Below are 22,328 nucleotides of genomic sequence, written 5' to 3'. Positions count from 1 at the left end.
GACCTGGTCTCTAATCTGAGCTGCTGTTAACCTGCGATTTCTGGATAAACTTATCCTCAGAAGCAGAGGCGACTCTTGGTCTTCCTTTCCTGGGGCAGTCCTCATGTGAGCCAGTTTCTTTGTAGCGCTTGATGGTTTTCGCCACTGCACTTGGCGACACTTTCAAAGTTTTCCCAATTTTTTTTTCAGACTGACTGACCTTCATTTCTTAAAGTAATGATGGCCATTCGTTTTTCTTTACTTAGCTGCGTTTTTCTTGCCATAATTCAAATTCTAACAGTCTATTCAGTAGGACAATCAGGCAAGAAATCCCACTTATTAAACCTGACAGGGCACACCTGTGAAGTGAAAACCATTCCCGGTGACTACCTCTTGAAGCTCATCAAGAGAGTGCCAAGAGTGTGCAAAGCAGTCATCAAAGCAAAAGGTGGCTACTTTAAAGAACCTAGAATATAAGACATAATTTCAGTTGTTTCACACTTTTTTGTTAAGTATATAATTCCACGTGTTAATTCATAGTTTTGATGCCTTCAGTGTGAATGTACAATTTTCATAGTCATGAAAATACAGAAAAATCTTTAAATGAGAAGGTGTGTCAAAAATTTTGGTCTGTACTGTACATCAGTGAGGTTTGTTCACTTTGCAAGGCCTCTTTTTCTAGGCTCACCCATTACTTCTCTTTTATTGATGGAACCAGTTAAGGATATACTTCAGTCAGTTGTTTCACCATCCAATACAGTGTAATGTCCGGTAATCATATGCACCCGATGGCCTTGGGTTTGATTATGATTTTAGAGACAAGCCTCAGTTTAAAGTCTGACCATACAACAAGTTTATGACTTTGAACTTTAACTTCAAGAAGAAATGTGTATGTGTATGGATTGGTGGGGCTTGCATTAGGTATAGGGCTGTGGGAAGATATTCATTTTTAACTCCTTTACCATCTTGGATGTATAAATACTTCCAAGATGGGCTCCCCGTTTGTTGCTGTCTCCGTCGATGAGCCCGAAACTTTTCCAGCACGACAGCTCATTTGTACAGCTGCCATGTGCCCCTATACCAGCCACATGTGGAATCGCGTTCCACCCGCGGCTGTTAACATGTTAAATGCCGCTGTCAATCTCTGACAGCAGCGTTTAACATGCACGCACCGGAAGCGTGTCACTAATCCTGCCCATCAACGCCCATGTCACATGAACATGGGTCGCCGATGGGTGGGAATGCCAATCCGGGGTCTGCAGCAGACTCCTGTTGCTGTTATTGCCGGATTGCTATGAGCACCACCTAGCGGTTGGCGCTCATAGCATGTGATAATTTTAGCTACATAGAGCTAAAAAACCCACATATTTGGTATTGCCGCGTTCAGAATCACCCGATCTATCAATATATAAAAATAATTAATCCAATCAGTAAATGGCGTAACGAGAAAAAAAATCAAAACGCCAGAATTAAATTAATATAATGCAAAAACGGTTGATCAAAAGATTGTATCTACACCAAAATGGTATCAATCAAAATGTCAACTCAGCGCACAAAAAGTCTCAGTCTCAGATCCTGAAAAATGGAGACACTACGGGTCTCAGAAAATGGCAACTTTTTTTTTCTTAAGAAACTTTGATTTTTTTTACCACTTAAATAAAAAAGAACCTATACACGTTTAGTATCTATCAACTTGTAATGATCTGGAGAATCATAACGGCAGGTCAGTTTTAGCATTTCGGGAATATTGTAAAAAAAAACAATTGAGAAAATGCACTTTTTTCAATTTAATCGCACTTTGACTTTTTTTCCCGTTTTACAGTACATCATATGGCAAAACCAATGGTGTTGCTCAAGAGTACAACTCGTCCTTCAAAAAACAAGTTCTCACATGGCCATATTGACGGAAAAATAAAAAAAGTTATGGCTCTGGGAAGGGTGAACAAAAAATGGAAACTCAAAAATGGAAAAAAAACAAGGTTGCAAAGGGGTTTTAAAGGAATGGATTCTCCCAAACTATGAAAATGGTGTTCAACTTGGACAGATCGGATTTAATATTTTGTAATAAAAGAGCAAAGTTTGGGGAATAAAGGACATCATGGTTTGCAGATATCAGAGTACCCAGATAGATGATAGCCTGAGATGTCCATATACAGTGACATGAACAGTCTATAATTTTAAGGGTAGGTCAAATTTAACATTGAGAGATTGAATATCAAAAATAAAATCCAGAAAATCACATTGTATAAATTATATATGTATATAAATGTATTTGCATTTTGCAGTGAAAAATAAGTATTTGATCCCTCTGGCAAACAAGACTTTATACTTGGTGGCAAAACCCTTGTTAGCAAGCACAGCAGTTAGATTTTTTTGTAGACGATGATGAGGTTTGATCACATATCAGGAGGAATTTTGGTCCACTCCTCTTTACAGATCATCTCTAAATCTTTAAGATTTTGGGGCTGTCGCTTGGCAACTTGGAGTTTCAATTCCCTCCTTAAGTTTGCTATGGGATTAAGGTCTGGAGACTGGTTAGGCCACTCTATGACCGACCTTAATGTAATTTTTTTTGAGCCACTCCATTGTTACCTTGGCTGTATGTCTTGGGTCATTGTCTGGCTGGATAACCCAGCCACGGCCCATTGTTAATGTCCTGGTGGAGGGAAGGAGGTTGTCACTCACAATTTTACGGAACATAGCTCCATCCATTCACCCATTGATGTGGTTAAGTAGTCCTGTGCACGTAGCGAAGAGACAGCCTCAAAACATGTTTCCATCTCCATGTTTTACAGTGGGGATGGTGTTCTTTGGGTCATAGGCAGCATTTCTCTTCCTCAAAACATGGCGAGTTGTTAATGCCAAAGACCTCAATTTTTGTCTCATCTGACCACAGCACCTTCTCCCAATCACACACAGAATCATCCAGGTGTTCAATGGCAAACTTCAGACAGGCCTGCACATGTGTGTTGTGATAGGCAATTCAGTATCACAATGGACATAGCGGTCAGAGCACATACAGTGATCTGACAATAACCCAAAATAATAGAACGAGCTCTGAGACGTGGGAACTCTGCAGACCGCAATCCCTAATCCTCTCCAAACAACACTAGAGGCAGCCGTGGATTGCGCCTAACTCTGCCTATGCAACTCGGCACAGCCTGAGAAACTAACTAGCCTGAAGATAGAAAATAAGCCTACCTTGCCTCAGAGAAATACCCCAAAGGAAAAGGCAGCCCCCCACATATAATGACTGAGTTAAGATGAAAAGACAAACGTAGGGATGAAATAGATTCAGCAAAGTGAGGCCCGACTTTCTTAACAGAGCGAGGATAGGAAAGATAACTTTGCGGTCTACACAAAAACAAGTCCAACACTGGAACATTGACAGGAAGCATGGATCAAAGCATTAGGTGGAGTTAAGTAGAGAAGCACCTAACGACCTCACCAGATCACCTGAGGGAGGAAACTCAGAAGCCGCAGTACCACTTTCCTCCACAAACGGAAGCTCCCAGAGAGAATCAGCCGAAGTACCACTTGTGACCACAGGAGGGAGCTCTGCCACAGAATTCACAACAGTACCCCCCCTTGAGGAGGGGTCACCGAACCCTCACCAAAGCCCCCAGGCCGACCAGGATGAGCCACATGAAAGGCATGAACAAGATCGGGAGCATGGACATCAGAGGCAAAAACCAAGGAATTATCTTCCTGAGCATAACCCTTCCATTTAACCAGATACTGGAGTTTCCGTCTTGAAACACGAGAATCCAAAATCTTCTCCACAATATACTCCAATTCCCCCTCCACCAAAACCGGGGCAGGAAGGTCAACAGATGGAACCATAGGTGCCACGTATCTCCGCAACAATGACCTATGGAATACGTTATGTATGGAAAAAGAATCTGGGAGGGTCAGACGAAAAGACACAGGATTAAGAACCTCAGAAATCCTATACGGACCAATGAAACGAGGTTTAAACTTAGGAGAGGAAACCTTCATAGGAATATGACGAGAAGATAACCAAACCAGATCCCCAACACGAAGTCGGGGACCCACACGGCGTCTGCGATTAGCGAAACGTTGAGCCTTCTCCTGGGACAAGGTCAAATTGTCCACTACATGAGTCCAAATCTGCTATAACCTGTCCACCACAGTATCCACACCAGGACAGTCCGAAGACTCAACCTGTCCTGAAGAGAAACGAGGATTGAACCCAGAATTGCAGAAAAATGGTGAAACCAAGGTAGCCGAGCTGGCCCGATTATTAAGGGCGAACTCAGCCAAAGGCAAAAAGGACACCCAGTCATCCTGATCGGCAGAAACAAAGCATCTCAGATAGGTTTCCAAGGTCTGATTGGCTTGTTCGGTCTGGCCATTAGTCTGAGGATGGAAAGCCGAGGAAAAAGACAAGTCAATGCCCATCCTACCACAAAAGGCTCGCCAAAACCTCGAAACAAACTGGGAACCTCTGTCAGAAACGATATTCTCTGGAATGCCATGCAAACGAACCACATGCTGGAAGAACAATGGCACCAAATCAGAGGAGGAAGGCAATTTAGACAAGGGTACTAGATGGACCATCTTAGAAAAGCGATCACAGACCACCCAAATGACTGACATCTTTTGAGAAACGGGAAGATCTGAAATAAAATCCATAGAGATGTGTCCAAGGCCTCTTCGGGACCGGCAAGGGCAAAAGCAACCCACTGGCACGAGAACAGCAGGGCTTAGCCCGAGCACAAATCCCACAGGACTGCACAAAAGTACGCACATCCCGCAACAGAGATGGCCACCAAAAGGATCTAGCCACTAACTCTCTGGTACCAAAGATTCCAGGATGACCAGCCAACACTGAACAATGAACCTCAGAGATAACTTTATTCGTCCACCTATCAGGGACAAACAGTTTCTCCGCTGGACAACGATCAGGTTTATTAGCCTGAAATTTTTGCAGCACCCGCCGCAAATCAGGGGAGATGGCAGACACAATTACTCCTTCCTTGAGGATACCCGCCGGCTCAGATAAACCCGGAGAGTCGGGCACAAAACTCCTAGACAGAGCATCTGCCTTCACATTTTTAGAGCCCGGAAGGTACGAAATCACAAAGTCAAAACGGGCAAAAAACAGCGACCAACGAGCCTGTCTAGGATTCAAACGCTTAGCAGACTCGAGATAAGTCAAGTTCTTATGATCAGTCAATACCACCACGCGATGCTTAGCTCCTTCAAGCCAATGACGCCACTCCTCGAATGCCCACTTCATGGCCAGCAACTCTCGGTTGCCCACATCATAATTTCGCTCAGCAGGCGAAAACTTCCTCGAAAAAAAAGCGCATGGTTTCATCACTGAGCAAACAGCCCCTGCTCCAATCTCAGAAGCATGAACCTCGACCTGGAACGGAAGAGAAACATCCGGTTGACACAACACAGGGGCAGAAGAAAAACGACGCTTCAACTCTTGAAAAGCTTCCACAGCAGCAGAAGACCAATTGACCAAATCAGCACCCTTCTTGGTCAAATCGGTCAATGGTTTGGCAATACTAGAAAAATTGCAGATGAAGCGACGATAAAAATTAGCAAAGCCCAGGAACTTTTGCAGACTTTTCAGAGATGTCGGCTGAGTCCAATCATGGATGGCTTGGACCTTAACAGGATCCATCTCGATAGAAGGGGAAAAGATGAACCCGAAAAATGAAACCTTCTGCACACCAAAGAGACACTTTGATCCCTTCACAAACAAAGAATTAGCACGCAGGACCTGAAAAACCGTTCTGACCTGCTTCACATGAGACTCCCAATCATCTGAGAAGATCAAAATGTCATCCAAGTACACAATCAGGAATTTATCCAGGTACTCTCGGAAGATGTCATGCATAAAGGACTGAAACACTGATGGAGCATTGGCAAGTCCGAATGGCATCACTGGATACTCAAAATGACCCTCGGGCGTATTAAATGCAGTTTTCCATTCATCGCCTCGCCTGATTCGCACCAGATTATACGCACCACGAAGATCTATCTTGGTGAACCAACTAGCCCCCTTAATCCGAGCAAACAAATCAGATAACAATGGCAAGGGGTACTGAAATTTAACAGTGATCTTATTAAGAAGGCGGTAATCTATACAAGGTCTCAGCGAACCATCCTTCTTGGCTACAAAAAAAACCCCTGCTCCTAATGGCGACGATGACGGGCGAATATGCCCCTTCTCCAGGGATTCCTTCACATAACTGCGCATAGCGGTGTGCTCAGGCACGGATAAATTAAACAGTCGACCTTTTGGGAATTTACTACCAGGAATCAAATTGATAGCACAATCACAATCCCTATGCGGAGGTAGGGCATCGGACTTGGGCTCATCAAATACATCCCGGTAATCAGACAAGAAGTCTGGAACCTCAGAAGGGGTGGATGACGAAATTGACAGAAATGGAACATCACCATGTACCCCCTGACAACCCCAGCTGGACACCGACATGGATTTCCAATCTAATACTGGATTATGGGCTTGTAGCCATGGCAACCCCAACACGACCACATCATGCAGATTATGCAACACCAGAAAGCGAATAACCTCCTGATGTGCAGGAGCCATGCACATGGTCAGCTGGGTCCAGTATTGAGGCTTATTCTTGGCCAAAGGCGTAGCATCAATTCCTCTCAATGGAATAGGACACTGCAAGGGCTCCAAGAAAAACCCACAACGCTTAGCATATTCCAAGTCCATCAAATTCAGGGCAGCGCCTGAATCCACAAACGCCATGACAGAATACGATGACAAAGAGCAGATCAAGGTAACCGACAGAAGAAATTTTGACTGTACTGTACCAATGGTGGCAGACCTAGCGAACCGCTTAGTGCGCTTAGGACAATCAGAGATAGCATGAGTGGAATCACCACAGTAGAAACACAGCCCATTCAGACGTCTGTGTTCTTGACGTTCAACTCTGGTCATAGTCCTATCGCACTGCATAGGCTCAGGTTTAATCTCAGGTAATACCGCCAAATGGTGCACAGATTTACGCTCACGCAAGCGTCGACCGATCTGAATGGCCAAAGACATAGACTCATTCAAACCAGCAGGCATAGGAAATCCCACCATGACATCCTTAAGGGCTTCAGAGAGATCCTTTCTGAATATAGCTGCCAGCGCAGATTCATTCCATTGAGTGAGCACGGACCACTTTCTAAATTTCTGGCAATATACCTCTATCTCATCCTGAGCCTGACAAAGAGCCAGCAAATTTTTTCCTGCTGATCCACTGAACTAGGCTCATCGTACAGCAATCCAAGCGCCAGGAAAAACGCATCGATATTACTTAATGCAGGATCTCCTGACGCAAGAGAAAATGCCCAGTCCTGAGGGTCGCCACGCAAAAAAGAAATGACGATCCTAACCTGTTGAACTGGGCCACCAGAGGAGCGAGGTTTCAAAGCCAGAAATAGTTTACAATTATTTTTGAAACTCAGAAATTTAGTTCTATCTCCAAAAAACAAATCTGGAATAGGAATTCTCGGTTCTAACAAAGAATTCTGAACCACAAAATCTTGAATATTTTGAACTCTTGCCGTGAGCTGATCCACACATGAAGACAGACCTTTAATGTCCATTGCTACACCTGTGTCCTGAACCACCAAAATGTCTAGGGGAAAAAAAAGGCAAAACACAGTGCAAAGAAAAAAAAATGGTCTCAGAACTTTTTTCCCTCTATTGAGAATCATTAGCACTTTTGGCTTCCTGTACTGTTGTGATAGGCAATTCAGTATCACAATGGACATAGCGGTCAGAGCACATACAGTGATCTGACAATAACCCAAAATCATAGAACGAGCTCTGAGACGTGGGAACTCTGCAGACCGCAATCCCTAATCCTCTCCAAACAACACTAGAGGCAGCCGTGGATTGCGCCTAACTCTGCCTATGCAACTCGGCACGGCCTGAGAAACTAACTAGCCTGAAGATAGAAAATAAGCCTACCTTGCCTCAGAGAAATACCCCAAAGGAAAAGGCAGCCCCCCACATATAATGACTGTGAGTTAAGATGAAAAGACAAACGTAGAGATGAAATAGATTCAGCAAAGTGAGGCCCGACTTTCTTAACAGATCGAGGATAGAAAAGGTAACTTTGCGGTCTACACAAAACCCTAAAGAAAACCACGCAAAGGGGGCAAAAAGACCCTCCGTACCGAACTAACGGCACGGAGGTACACCCTTTGCGTCCCAGAGCTTCCAGCAACAAAAAGACAAGCTGGACAGAAAAAATAGCAAACAAATAGCAAAGAAGAACTTAGCTATGCAGAGCAGCAGGCCACAGGAATGATCCAGGGAAAAGCAAGTCCAACACTGGAACATTGACAGGAAGCCAGGATCAAAGCATTAGGTGGAGTTAAGTAGAGAAGCACCTAACGACCTCACCAGATCACCTGAGGGAGGAAACTCAGAAGCCACAGTACCACTTCCCTCCACCAACAGAAGCTCACAGAGAGAATCAGCCGAAGTACCACTTGTGACCACAGGAGGGAGCTCTGCCACAGAATTCACAACAATTATGAACCTCACACTTGTGAGAGTTTACTCTATAGTTGCTAAGGTCTCCAAAGGTCCGGAATTCTGACATAATATTAAGGAAACTTATTTCTGGGTTAGAAGTGTGCATCCTTAAGTAATAGGTATACATAGCTGTGTAATAACATATTTTGCCCACAAACACACCTTGGAAGTATTGTCTCTACCAGTCCTGGCCAGGCATTTCATGGGGACAAGGAACAAATGGGAAATAACTGGGAAATTTTGCTGCACACACTAACATGTGCTATTGGGGATGTATAGAGTGCCATGATATCATAATTTTGGGTTCACCAAGCCCTACATGTGCCCCAATCAACCATAGGAAATCCCACTGGACCCTGTTGAAGGTCTCTTCAACATCTACTAGCAGGAGCCACAGTATTGCCACTTTGAGCTTAGTGTAGGAGATCAGAAACAGTGTTTTGATAGAGTTATTCCTTGACGTGCCTCTCTTGAAAACTAATCCAACTTTGTCTACATGGACAAGTGCATAACTGACTTCTTAAACAACTTGTGCCTATGAGCTAGATAATGTAGAAATCATCAAGTGTCACTTACAGCAATCTGTCTTTGGAGAGATTTCACAAAAATTCAGACAGTGGGCAGCATGTTAGCATAAAGTGAAATACTCAATGACTGACAATTGAGTGATTTGTCGGCACAAAAACTTCACTTTCAGTAAATAAAATTATCTGCACTTTTCAATGCAACATCTCAGTATCATTTAGGTACTTAAACTACGGGCACTAGACGCTATGTTAATACAATGCTAAATATGCTCCTGGTTAACAGGTTAGCTCCGGGTTAGCCACACCACTTCTTTAATTCAACTGGGTGGTGTTGAAGTGCTGAATAGGTGACAACTGAGCTCACTGACAAACCATCCAGCAAATGTATATAACAATAGTAAAGTATATTACTGCTTGTGAATGTGAAATACACAAACACATGTTCAAGTATACCGAAGGTATGCCTTCATAGAATCCTAGATTTCTCAGTCAGTCCTGCTGAGCATGATACTGGGGACAGAAATCAGATGAAACACCTGACAAAATCCAAAGATGAGAGTGAATTGTGTTTTGTAAATGAGAATTTATTTTTATAATCTTTTTTTAACTTCTAAGTCTATTTTGTACACATTCAACTTTCATGGTCAAAGTACAGACACCCATATTTTGGACAACCTGTGGGTATCCTAAACCTTATTTGGACTTCATGTATTTGGACTGTGAAAGTTGATGTGTGAAACTAGACTTAAGAGGGTGATAGGTTGCTCAAACCTAGTGTTAGGCCACGTTCAGTATTTGATCAGTAATTTTACCTCAGTATTTGTAAGCCAAAACCAGGAGTGGGACAATCAGAGGAAAAATATAATAGAAACATATGCACCACTTCTGCATTTATCACCCACTCCTGGTTTTATCACCCACTCCTAGTTTTAGCTTACAAATACTGAACGTGTGAACCTGGTCTTAAGCACCTGCTTAATTTTCTCTGTGCTGATGCTGAAAACAAACAAACAAACAAACTGAACATTTACTTCCAGCTATCACACCTGATAGGATCTAATAGGAGGAATCTTATGGAATCACTTTGGGACTAATTAATTAAAGCTTTTACTCCAGAATTCTGGTGTAAATGGTATGAAAAGTCGCAAAATTAAGGCGCCACTCAGAGTTGAACCAAATGCGACTTTTCGTGTTTTCTCACCAGCTTCTCCAAGCTCTGACAAAGTGGGCAGAGCTGAGGCAGGAAGGGGTTGTTGTGGGAATGGATGCCACAGCTTGACTAATTCATGACTAGTTGTAACTTGGCTACAACAGAAATATCACTCCAGTACCGGGCTGGAGTAAGATTTCTGTCATTCATCAGACGCTCAAGATTCATGAACGGGAGCATCTGACTTCAACACGTCTTCTCATCAAGAACGATATGAATAATGATGGTTTTGATGAATTGAGTCCTGTGTATGCAAATTGGAGAATCCTTTAAAATCCTATAAAGAACGTCAATATTATCAACATTAAACTCCTTGTATAGCATGTGATGGATTGTGGCCCTTTTTTTTAAACCCTCCGTGTATACCCATATAAAAGTCAGAGTTAAATACTGAATCTTAAAACGGTGCGATCAAGGCCTTCTGTGGAGAAAACAAAACATCAGATAATGGAAAAGCCCTTATTGTTAATGCTGTTAAGTTTTATATGTACCCAAATAGTCTTCATATATTCCATTATATGTCAGCAGTCGCAAAAAAAAATCTAGATTTTCTTTACATTACTTCTAAACATGAGATAATGAGTTGAGAAGCCAATAAATTCTAATTACTTATGAATGAACTCAGAAACTTTGTTATAAGCATTCAGCCATTGTAGTAAACAGATGCACTTGCCTGAAGCAGAAATAAATGGAACAGAACCAAATGCATCTTCAGAATATTTGCTTTGTGAAGCAGGAATTGTGACTGAGCATGGCCTGCACTCCTCTAGTTTATCTGCAAAGGAAAATGAAAAATACAACAAAAAATAAAATAAAAATGGAGGAATGCATGCATGTGTGGAACATAAAAGTAAAACCTAAGCAAAGCTAAAAAACAGACATTTATATCAAAAGATAAAGTAGATATAAGCATCAATGAAAAATTTCAAGAGCGGCATGCAACATATAAACGTCTGAATTTGTGGGTTTAGGTAGGAGTGTAAAGTGTATACCAAAGAGACAAAAATTGTAAATGAATGATATGCAGCTTTTATTTTATTGTGATTTCAGCAATCAAAAGTACACTAGGTGAGTACGGTGCTTCCATTGTGAGTCAATTTTTAGAAACTTTAAATCCACGTGACTTCTAGAATATATTTGTCTCTGATACTGAAGTCAAAGGTAGCCTTCAACTAAAACAAAAAGGATCCACTTTTTTTGCTTAAGGAACTGTTACCACTTTTAGACATAAGCTGTGTTTTCTATTCTTGTACCTTCATTATATGTAAATTTTTACTTTACTGTTTCTATTTTAAAGATTATTCATTCCTATTATGGAGAAAAACAGAGAAAGGAAGATATCTGATGATCGCAACTGCCATAGTGGTTATTAAAAAAAAAATGACAAAACATGCTTATTTTGTAAGTAATAATTTACCGTATATACTCGAGTATAAGCCGAGATTTTCAGCCCTTTTTTTGGGGCTGAAAGTCCCCCTCTCGGCTTATACTCGAGTCATACCCAGGGGTCGGCAGGGGAGGGGGAGCGGGGGCTGTCTAATTATACTCACCTGCTCCAAGCACGGTCCCTGCACGTCCCTGTCTCCCCAGCTCCTTCCTGTACTGAGCGGTCACATGGTACCGCTCATTACAGTAATGAATATGCTGCTTCACCTCCCATAGGGGTGAAGCCGCATATTCATTACTGTAATGAGTGGTAACGGTGACCGCTCAGTACAGAAAGAAGCTGCGATGGTGGGGAACCAGGGACTGCACAGCGCCAGGAGCAGGTGAGTATAACGGGGAGGGGAGCGCTGCGCAATATTCACCTGCTCCTCGTTCCGGGCGCCGCTCCGTCTTCAGCGCCTTCTGCAGTGACACTCAGGTCAGAAGACGTGCGACTCGCGACACGGGAAGATGGAGCGGCGCTGGAACGAAGTCAGGTGAATATTGAAAGTGCTGGGGGCCTGAGCGACGGAGAGGTGAGTATGTGATTTTTTTTTCGCAACAGCAAATGGGGCAAGTGTCTGTATCGAGCCATAACGTTTGTGCAGCACTATATGGGGCAAGTGTCTGTATGGAGCATCTTATGGGGCCATAATCAATGTTTGTGCAGCATTATATGGGGCAAATATCTTTATGGGTCATCTTATTGGGCCATAATCAACATTTGTGCAGCATTATATTGGACAAATGTCTTTCTGGAGCATCTTATGGGGCCATTATTAACCTTTATGCAGGATTATATGGGGCATATTTTAATATGGAACATCTTATGGGGCCATCAAACTTTATGGAGCAGTATATGGGGCTCCTGATTCAATATGGATATTCAAAAACACTTAACCTATTGATGTCTGAATTCATTTTACTTTTATTGGTATCTATTTTTACTTTTGACATTTACCAGTAGCTGCTGCATTTCCCACCCTAGGCTTATACTCGAGTCATTAAGTTTTCCCAGTTTTTGTGGCAAAATTAGGGGGGTCGGCTTATACTCGGGTCGGCTTATACTCGAGTATATACAGTACTTACATTTGGCACCTACAATCATTCAACCTGGCCTTACATGTTCAATCACACGATCGGCAAACATGGAGTGATCTTTCTGGAGATAATAAATCTAACTACTAGACAACAAAATTCATACATGACCAATTTCATCTCAGACGACTGAAATATTAAGTTAAAATGATCGTCCGTTTACCTTTACCCGAAGAATGATAATTTTAGCTGGGGTAGTACATTTTCAGTATCTAAAGTGTAATGCAACTTTAGGCATAAAAGGGTCACACTTAGACTTAGCAAAACATGTCAATGTTGCATACCACTTTCTGGGGGCAGCATAAAAGAGCTAACTTTTTACTAATCTACTGTAGTAACTATTTCACTTTTCATCTGCAAATAATCCAAAATTCATTCGAAAATCTTTATATTTTATACTAGAATTAGGGCTCTTAGTAACAACCATATTTTGGGTCCGCGTGCGATCCGACAAAACATCAGATTGCATTTGGACCAATGTTATTCTACAGAGCCGTGGGCATGCTTTGATGACATCTGAGTGCAGTCCGTTTTTCACGGAGAAGATAGAGACATTTTTCCCACCCTCTCCCCATCTCCCTATCAAACCCTCGGCCCGATTCTTTCAGATGAGAGAAAATACTATTGTGTGATTCTAGCCTTATTTTGAAAATCATTCTGCTTGAATTTTTTTTTAAATTCAGGCTGAAGATATCAGAATTAGTGATGAGCGAAGCTGCTCTGATATGGAGTTATTGAACCATGCTCGGTTGCTAACCGAGTATCTTCAGTAATCGTTGCTTGTATTGTGGCTGTCGACCAGACATGAGACATGCAGCCGGGGGGATTCCAACATATTTTTAGTGCACGTGCTCGCTCATCACTATTCAGAGTATATAATTGCTTACTTTTGGCAGGACTAACACTTTTTCTTTTTTTTATAAAACTACTTGGGGGTCCATTGTTCCCATATGTAAAAGCTACTGCAAACAAACTGAAAAATGTGTCAATCACTATCAATCAATTCTAAGCAATAATAAGTTAATAACCCCTCTTTCTGGCCTACATTAGCTTTATGCTGGACTTACTGTATATAGTACATAAACTCAAAATATGTTGTAATACAAAGGCACTTAACAAAATAGAATGAAAGAAACACTTCTTTACATAAAAAGTCCTTTTAATTTTCAGTAAAAATACAAGACGGTTTCACAAAGTTGGCGATAATATACAATATTGCATTGCATCTTGCACATCAGCAGTGTAACACATTGTACAGAGAATTCATCCTATTCGACGTCTACTCTTAACATTTCAGAGCCAGTAAAGCTAAAGGTAATTTGTATCATTAAAAGTGATTTCTCAAAATAAATCCATTTGTTAAATAGCCTGCAAACATCGGAAAAAGCAGGGCTTACCCTCTTGGAAATAAAGGCTGTCTAAAAACTACCGGTACTACCAGTATTGGGACTGTACAAAAACCTATTACCCAACATCCAACCTGTAAAAACTACAGACAACTTTGGGTCATGACGGTTTTGATACTCTGGAAAACAACTTGTACTTCAGCTATACTTTCCATGGTCTGAATAGCTGCAGTGACTTCGTATTATAACAAAGCAGAATTCCAATAAAATGTGACTCGCTCGGGAAAACCAGAAGCTATACCACAAGAAAATGTCGGTGGGATTATCAGTAGTTGAACAGAAGCCCGGGTATGTTCGCTATAGAGTGAAACAATTATGTAATGAAAGAAAAATCCCTCAGGCAATTGGAAAGCTCGTTAACCCTTTCCTGGCATGGCTATTTTCTATTTTTTCGTTTTTTCTCTTCTTCCTCAAAGAGCCATAACTTTTATTTTTCCATCGACACAGCCATAAGACGGCATCTTTTTTGCAGGACAAGTTTTACCTTTGAATGACACAATTCATTTTGTCATGTGATCTAACAGAAAGCGGGAAAAAAATTACAAGGGCGGCAAGATTCCGAAAACCGTAGAATTCCACGATTGTTTTTAATTTTATTTACCATGTTCACTATATGGTAAAATTAATCTGGCAACATGATTCTCCAGGTTAACATGATTACGGCGATACCGAACATGCATTGTTTTTTTTCTTATTTAGGTGTCGGAAAAAAATTCAAAAATGAAAATAAAAAATGTTGCTTATTTTTCGAGAGCCGTAATGTTTTCAATCTTAGGAATATGGGGCTGCGTGAGGGATTATTCTTTCGCGACCTGAGCTGGCGATTTTACTGATACCAATTTGATGTAGATAAGATGCTCTGATCGCTTCTATTGCATCTTTTTGCAATGTTGTGGTGTCCAAAGAAATGTAATTCTTGCATTTAAATTTTGTTTTCTCATCACACCATTTACTAATCGGGTTGATTAATATTATATTTTGATAGATCGTACTTTTACGAATATAACGATACCAAAGATGTGTATCTTTTGTTTCTTTATTTTTAAAGGGGCAAAAGGGGGTGATTTCAACTCTTACATTTTTAAAAACATTTCTTTTTTTTATTTTCACTGTACTTGTTACTCTCCTTAAGGGGTTTAACTTGCATTCATCCAATTGATTGTGTCATGTACAACAATACCACAGTATTGCTGACCATACCAAAAATCACAGTCTCCTATAAACACCAGCCAGAAGCTGATGATCACAGGAGGACAGTCACGACAGACAACAGACCCCAGCTGCCATGGAAACTCTGTGGTGGATCACGATCAAATCACGAGGGGGCAGATGGAACACTGTAAATGCCGCTGTCAGAGATTGACAGTTGTAATTAACAGGTTAATAGCCTAGGGTGGAGCTTCAATCCACACGCAGATGATGGCTGAACATCATATCTATCATCTGCCGGGAAAGATGCAGGATTAATTCCTGAGCCCGCATTAAAGTCAGGGAGCCAACATATAAAATAACTTTACGTCATAAGTTGGTAAAGGGTTAAACATGTAACTGTTGGCCATGCACTTGTATGTGCATACAATAAAGTGCTGCACAAATACAAAGTACACATTCCATAAGGAAAAACATATTGATATAATGGTTGCCTTTAGGTATAGAAAAAAACAATACTATTGGTCACTCCCAGAAAAACCATGGATCACATAAAAGAACAGTATTTCGAACGCTTCTGACCTCCCATGTACCAGTAGGCCCTGCTTGTTCTGTGTCTACATGGACCATACTGCCAATTTGTATTTTGCAATAAATCTCTTGGCAAGTAACGCGGAGTGCGTGAAATTGTACAATCTGTAGGTATAAGAAATTATCCAAGTATGAGGATTTTGAAAGCATCTCTTCAAAGGAACATGTTGTATGATTCATACTTTCCGTACCAAAGACACCATGAATCGTTACAAATGATGATGTTATGACAAAACCATAGTTGAAAACGGGTCAGAAACAAGGTAACTGGTCGTAGATTTAAAGTACGAAGTGTGTTTTAATTGACCCCTTACCAACTTACTGGTACGTCATATATTACCGGTACACAGAAACTGAGCCTGCATCTATGCCGGCAGATGATGAATTAATTATTCAGCCATCATCTGCCTCTAACAGACAAGAGTTGGAGCAAAACACTTGCTCCTGTGATAAAATAGACAGGGAAATGTGTTACCTGCTGCGAGCCCCTGCTGTCTTATCTGTAGCTGCCCCGTTCCCCAGCCCCAGAAGATGTGGTATCTACTGACCATGAACTGGAGCAGCTCTGCATGGTCAGACACAGCCATTACATAGTACACAGCAGGGGCACAATTATAAGTTTATCACAGCACAGTAACTTAAGTTTAACAAATCCAAATGTGCAAAGATCTATTTATTACAATGTACTTTGCTCATGGGATAACCCATTTTAAGTCCCTCTGGCTTTTCCACACCCAATAAACTAGAATGACAGGTCTTTTCTTCTGCAACTAGCGAGCTGGTCTCTAATTTATGCTGCTTACGGCTCGCGCAGCAAGAATCAAAAGAAGAGTTAGCTTTATTATTAATAAGCTTTAAGGCAAGATGAATCTAAGGTAAGTAATGTAATGGATTTTACAATGTTACTTAAAGGGAACCTGTCACCCCGAAAATCCGGGGTCAGGTAATCCCACCGGCATCAGGGGCTTATCTACAGCATTCTGTAATGCTGTAGATAAGCCCCCGATGTATCCTGAAAAGGGAGAAAAAGACGTTAGATTATACTCACCCAGGGGCGGTCCCGCTGCTGGTCCGGTCGGATGGGCGTCTCCGGTCCGCTGCGGCGCCTCCTATGTTCTTTCCATGACGTCCTCTTCTGATCTTCAGCCACGGCTCCGGCGCAGGCGTACTTTGCTCTGCCCTCTTGAGGGCAGAGGATAGTACTGCAGTGCGCAGGCGCCGGAAAGGTCAGAGGTCCGGCGCCTGCGCACTGCAGTACTTTGTCTGCCCTCAACAGGGCAGAGCAAAGTACGCCTGCGCCGGAGCCGTGGCTGAAGATCAGAAGAGGACGTCATGGAAAGAAGATGGGAGGCGCCGCAGCGGATCGGAGACGCCCATCCGACCTGACCAGCAGCGGGACCGCCCCTGGGTAAGTATAATCTAACGTCTTTTTCTCCCTTTTCAGGTTACATCGGGGGCTTATCTACAGCATTACAGAATGCTGTAGATAAGCCCCTGATGCCGGTGGGCTTACCTCACCCCGGATTTTCGGGGTGACAGGTTCCCTTTAACTTTCCTATGCATGTAAACATGTTTAAATGGTAAATCTGCTGCTTAGGATGCCAAAAGGATTGATTTTCACATTATTTTACTACATTTATATACATATTAATGAAGTGAAGTGTAGGATATACAGTATATAGAACGTTACAGCGAGTAGTAATTGAGAAATAAGATTTAGTTTGCTGCCATCATGTGGGCATAGTAACAAACAGCACGCAAACTTAGTTTCCGGGCTTTCACCCATCAAATTAACATTCCCTTTTTTAACCTTACAATTTTAATATATGACCATTGGGGCTGAATTGTAGTATCTAGCAATAAATAATTGCAGGGATTGTCCATCAATTTATTTTGTTTAAATGCATGTATTTGGGACTAAAAATGATCATTCCTGGCTATAGAATGAATTTACTGAGAAGTGTGTTTGTTCTAACAGTCTAAGCCTCAAAAGTTTGGAGATCTTTTATCTGTATTTTAGGAGTGCCTCTTAGATGCTTTATGACAACAGACTACATTAAAGTTGAATGTGTAGGAAAACAAAGCCTGGAAATACCAAACGGTGCAAAGGTTTTAATGAAACCTAATTGCAAAAATTATTTTTAGCGATAAATACATGCAAATAAGTAACAAAAAAATAAATTGTCCCCAAAAGGTGGACAACGCCTTTAACCCCTTCCCGACCTGTGACACAGCGTATGCGTCATGAAAGTCGGTGCCAATCCGACCTGTGACGCATATGCTGTGTCACAGAAAGATCGCGTCCCTGCAGATCGGGTGAAAGGGTTAACTCCCATTTCACCCGATCTGCAGGGACAGGGGGAGTGGTAGTTTAGCCCAGGGGGGGGGGGGTGGCTTCACCCCCCCGTGGCTACGATCGCTCTGATTGGCTGTTGAAAGTGAAACTGCCAATCAGAGCGATTTGTAATATTTCACCTAAAAAACTGGTGAAATATTACAATCCAGCCATGGCCGATGCTGCAATATCATCGGCCATGGCTGGAAATACTAATGTGCACCCACCCCACCGATCGCCCCCCCCCAGCCCCCCGATCTGTGCAGCGCTCCCCTCCGTCCAGTGCTCCGCTCCCCCGTCCTCCTGTCCGCTCCCCCCGTGCTCCAATCACACCCCCGTGTTCCAATGAAACCCCCCCATGCTCCGATCCCCCCCCGCACAGCGATCCCCCCCGTGCTCCGATCCACCCCCCTGCACAGCGATCCCCCACCCCGTGCTCCAATCCACCCGCACGCACACCGATCCTCATCCATGCTCCGACGCCCCCCCCCCCCCTTTGTCACCCCCATAGGTAGGGACAATAAAAAAAAAAAATAATTTATTTTTTTCCACTAAGGTTGGGGTAAGAACTAGGGTTAGGGTTAGAGGTAGGGTTAGGGGTAGGGTTAGGGGTAGGGTTAGGGGTAGGGTTAGGGTTCGGGATGTGCACACGTATTCTGGTCCTCTGCGGATTTTTCCGCAGAGGATTTGATAAATCCGCAGTGCTAAACCGCTGTGGATTTACCGCGGTTTTTCTGCGCATTTCACTGCGGTTTTACAACTGCGATTTTCTATTGGAGCAGTTGTAAAACCACTGCGGAATCCGCAGAAAGAAGCGACATGCTGCGGAATGTAAACCGCTGCGTTTCCGTGCAGTTTTTCCGCAGCATGTGTACAGCGATTTTTGTTTCCCATAGGTTTACATTGAACTGTAAACTCATGGGAAACTGCTGCGGATCCGCAGCGTTTTCCGCAGCGTGTGCACATACCTTTAGAATTAGGCTATGTGCACACGGTGCGGATTTGGCTGCGGATTCGCAGCAGTGTTCCATCAGGTTTACAGTACCATGTAAACATATGGAAAACCTAATCCGCTGTGCCCATGGTGCGGAAAATACCGCGCGGAAACGCTGTGTTGTATTTTCCGCAGCATGTCAATTCTTTGTGCGGATTCCGCAGCGTTTTACACTTGTTCTTCAATAGGAATCCACAGGTGAAATCCGCACAAAAAACACTGGAAATCCGCGGAAAATCCGCAGGTAAAACGCAGTGCCTTTTACCCGCGGATTTTTCAAAAATGGTGCTGAAAAATCTCATACGAATCCGCAACGTTGGCACATAGCCTTAGGGTTAGGGTTGGGTTGGAATTAGGGTTGTGGTTAGGGGTGTGTTGGGGTTAGGGTTGTGATTAGGGTTATGGCTACAGTTGGGATAAGGTGTAGGGGTGTGTTGGAGTTAGAATTGAGGGGTTTCCACTGTTTAGGCACATCAGGGGGTCTCCAAACGCAACATGGCGCCACCATTGATTCCAACCAATCTTGTATTCAAAAAGTCAAATGGTGCTCCCTCACTTCCGAGCCCCGACGTGTGCCCAAACAGTGGTTTACCCCCACATATGGGGTACCAGCATACTCAGGACAAACTGCGCAACAATTACTGGGGTCCAATTTCTCCTGTTACCCTTGAGAAAATAAAAAATTGCTTGCTAAAACATCATTTTTGAGGAAAGAAAAATGATTTTTTTTTTCACGGCTCTGCGTTGTAAACGTCTGTGAAGCACTTGGGGGTTCAAAGTGCTCAGCACATATCTAGATAAGTTCCTTGGGGGGTCTAGTTTCCAAAATGGGGTCACTTGTGGGGGGTTTCTACTGTTTAGGCACACCAGGGGCTCTGCAAACGCAACGTGACGCCCGCAGACCATTCCATCAAAGTCTGCATTTCAAAAGTCACTTCTTCCCTTCTGAGCCCCGACGTGTGCCCAAACAGTGGTTCACCCCCACACAAGGGGTATCAGCTTACTCAGGAGACACTGGACAACAACTTTTGTGGTCCAATTTCCCCTGTAACCCTTGGGAAAATAAAAAATTCTGGGCTCAAAAATTATTTTTGAGTAAAGAAAACGTATTTATTATTTTCACGGCTCTGCGTTATAAACTTCTGTGAAGCACTTGGGGGTTGAAAGTGCTCACCACATATCTAGATAATTTCATTTCGGGGTCTAGTTTCCGAAATGGGGTGACTTGTGGGGGGTTTCTACTGTTTAGTCACATCAGGGGCTCTGCAAACGCAACGTGACGCCCGTAGAGCATTCCATCAAAGTCTGTATTTCAAAACGTCACTACTTCACTTCCGAGCCCCGGCAAGTGCCCAAATAGTAGTTTACCCCCACATATGGGGTATCACCGTACTCAGGAGAAACTGGACAACAAATATTGGGGTCAAATTTCTCCTGTTACCCTTGGGAAAATTAAAAAATTCTGGGCTAAAAAATTATTTTTGAGGAAAGAAAACGTATTTATTATTTTCACTGCTCTGTGTTATGAACTTCTGTGAAGCACTTGGGGGTTCAAAGTGCTCACCTCACATCTAGATAAGTTCCTTTCGGGGTCTAGTTTCCAAAATGGGGTCACTTGTGGGGGGTTTCTACTGTTTAGCCACATCAGGGGCTCTGCAAATGCAACGTGACGCCCGCAGAGCATTCCATCAAAGTCTGCATTTCAAAACGTCACTACTTCACTTCCGAGCCCTGGCATGTGCCCAAACAGTGGTTTACCCCCACATATGGGGTATCAGCGTACTCAGGTGAAACTGGACAACAACTTTTGGGGTCAAATTTCTCCTGTTACCCTTGGGAAAATAAAAAATTGCGGGCTAAAAAATCATTTTTGAGAAAATAAATTTTTTATTTTAATTTTCATGGCTCTGCGTTATAAACTTCTGTGAAGCACTTGAGGGTTCAAAGTGCTCACCACACATCTAGATTAGTTCCTTTGGGGGTCTAGTTTCCAAAATGGGGTCATTTGTGGGGGATCTCCAATGTTTAGGCACACAGGGGCTCTCCAAACGCAACATGGTGTCCGCTAATGATTGGAGCTAATTTTCCATTTAAAAAGCCAAATGGCGTGCCTTCCCTTCTGAGCCCTGCCGTGCGCCCAAACAGTGGTTTACCCCCACATATGGGGTATCTGCGTACTCAGGACAAACTGGACAACAACATTTGTGGTCCAATTTCTCCTATTACCATTGGCAAAATAGGAAATTCCAGGCTAAAAAATCATTTTTGAGAAAAGAAAAATTATTTTTTATTTTCATGGCTCTGCATTATAAACTTCTGCGAAGCACCTGGGGGTTTAAAGTACTCAGTATGCATCTAGATAAGTTCCTTGGGGGGTCTAGTTTCCAAAATGGGGTCACTTGTGGGGGAGCTCCATTGCATAGGCACACAGGGGCGCTCCAAATGCGACATGGTGTCCGCTAACAATTGGAGCTAATTTTCCATTCAAAAAGTCAAAAGGCGCGCCTTCCCTTCCGAGCCCTGCCTTGTGCCCAAACAGTGGTTTACCCCCACATATGAGGTATCGGCGTACTCGAGAGAAATTGCTCAACAAATTTTAGGATCCATTTTATCCTATTGCCCATGTGAAAATGAAAAAATTGAGGCGAAAATAAATTTTTTGTGAAAAAAAAGTACTTTTTCATTTTTACGGATCAATTTGTGAAGCACCTGAGGGTTTAAAGTGCTCACTAGGCATCTATATAAGTTCCTTGGGGGGTCTAGTTTCCAAAATGGGGTCACTTGTGGGGGAGCTCCAATGTTTAAGCACACAGGGTCTCTCCAAACGCGACATGGTGTCCGCTAACGATGGAGATAATTTTTCATTCAAAGTGTCAAATGGCGCTCCTTCCCTTCCGAGCCTTACCATGTGCCCAAACAGTGGTTTACCCCCACATGTGAGGTATCGGTGTACTCAGGAGAAATTGCCAAACAAATTTTAGAATCCATTTTATCCTGTTGTCCATGTGAAAATGAAAAAATTGAGGCTAAAATAATTTTTTTGTGAAAAAAAAGTACTTTTTC

General features: G+C 42.6%; 1 protein-coding gene across 1 annotated transcript in view; it reads right to left on the bottom strand.

Moving 5' to 3' along the window:
- Positions 1 to 22,328, bottom strand: part of BMP2K (BMP2 inducible kinase) — a 341,088-nt gene that overhangs the window by 20,080 nt on the left and 298,680 nt on the right. The window contains exon 15 of the mRNA XM_069742721.1: positions 10,941 to 11,042. Within this exon, the coding sequence (XP_069598822.1) occupies positions 10,941 to 11,042 (102 nt within the window). The remainder of the gene's footprint in view (positions 1 to 10,940; positions 11,043 to 22,328) is intronic.

Source organism: Ranitomeya imitator, chromosome 1, assembly GCF_032444005.1.
Source record: "Ranitomeya imitator isolate aRanImi1 chromosome 1, aRanImi1.pri, whole genome shotgun sequence".
Lineage (NCBI taxonomy): Eukaryota > Metazoa > Chordata > Amphibia > Anura > Dendrobatidae > Ranitomeya > Ranitomeya imitator.
This window is presented reverse-complemented; position numbering and strand designations above follow the sequence as displayed.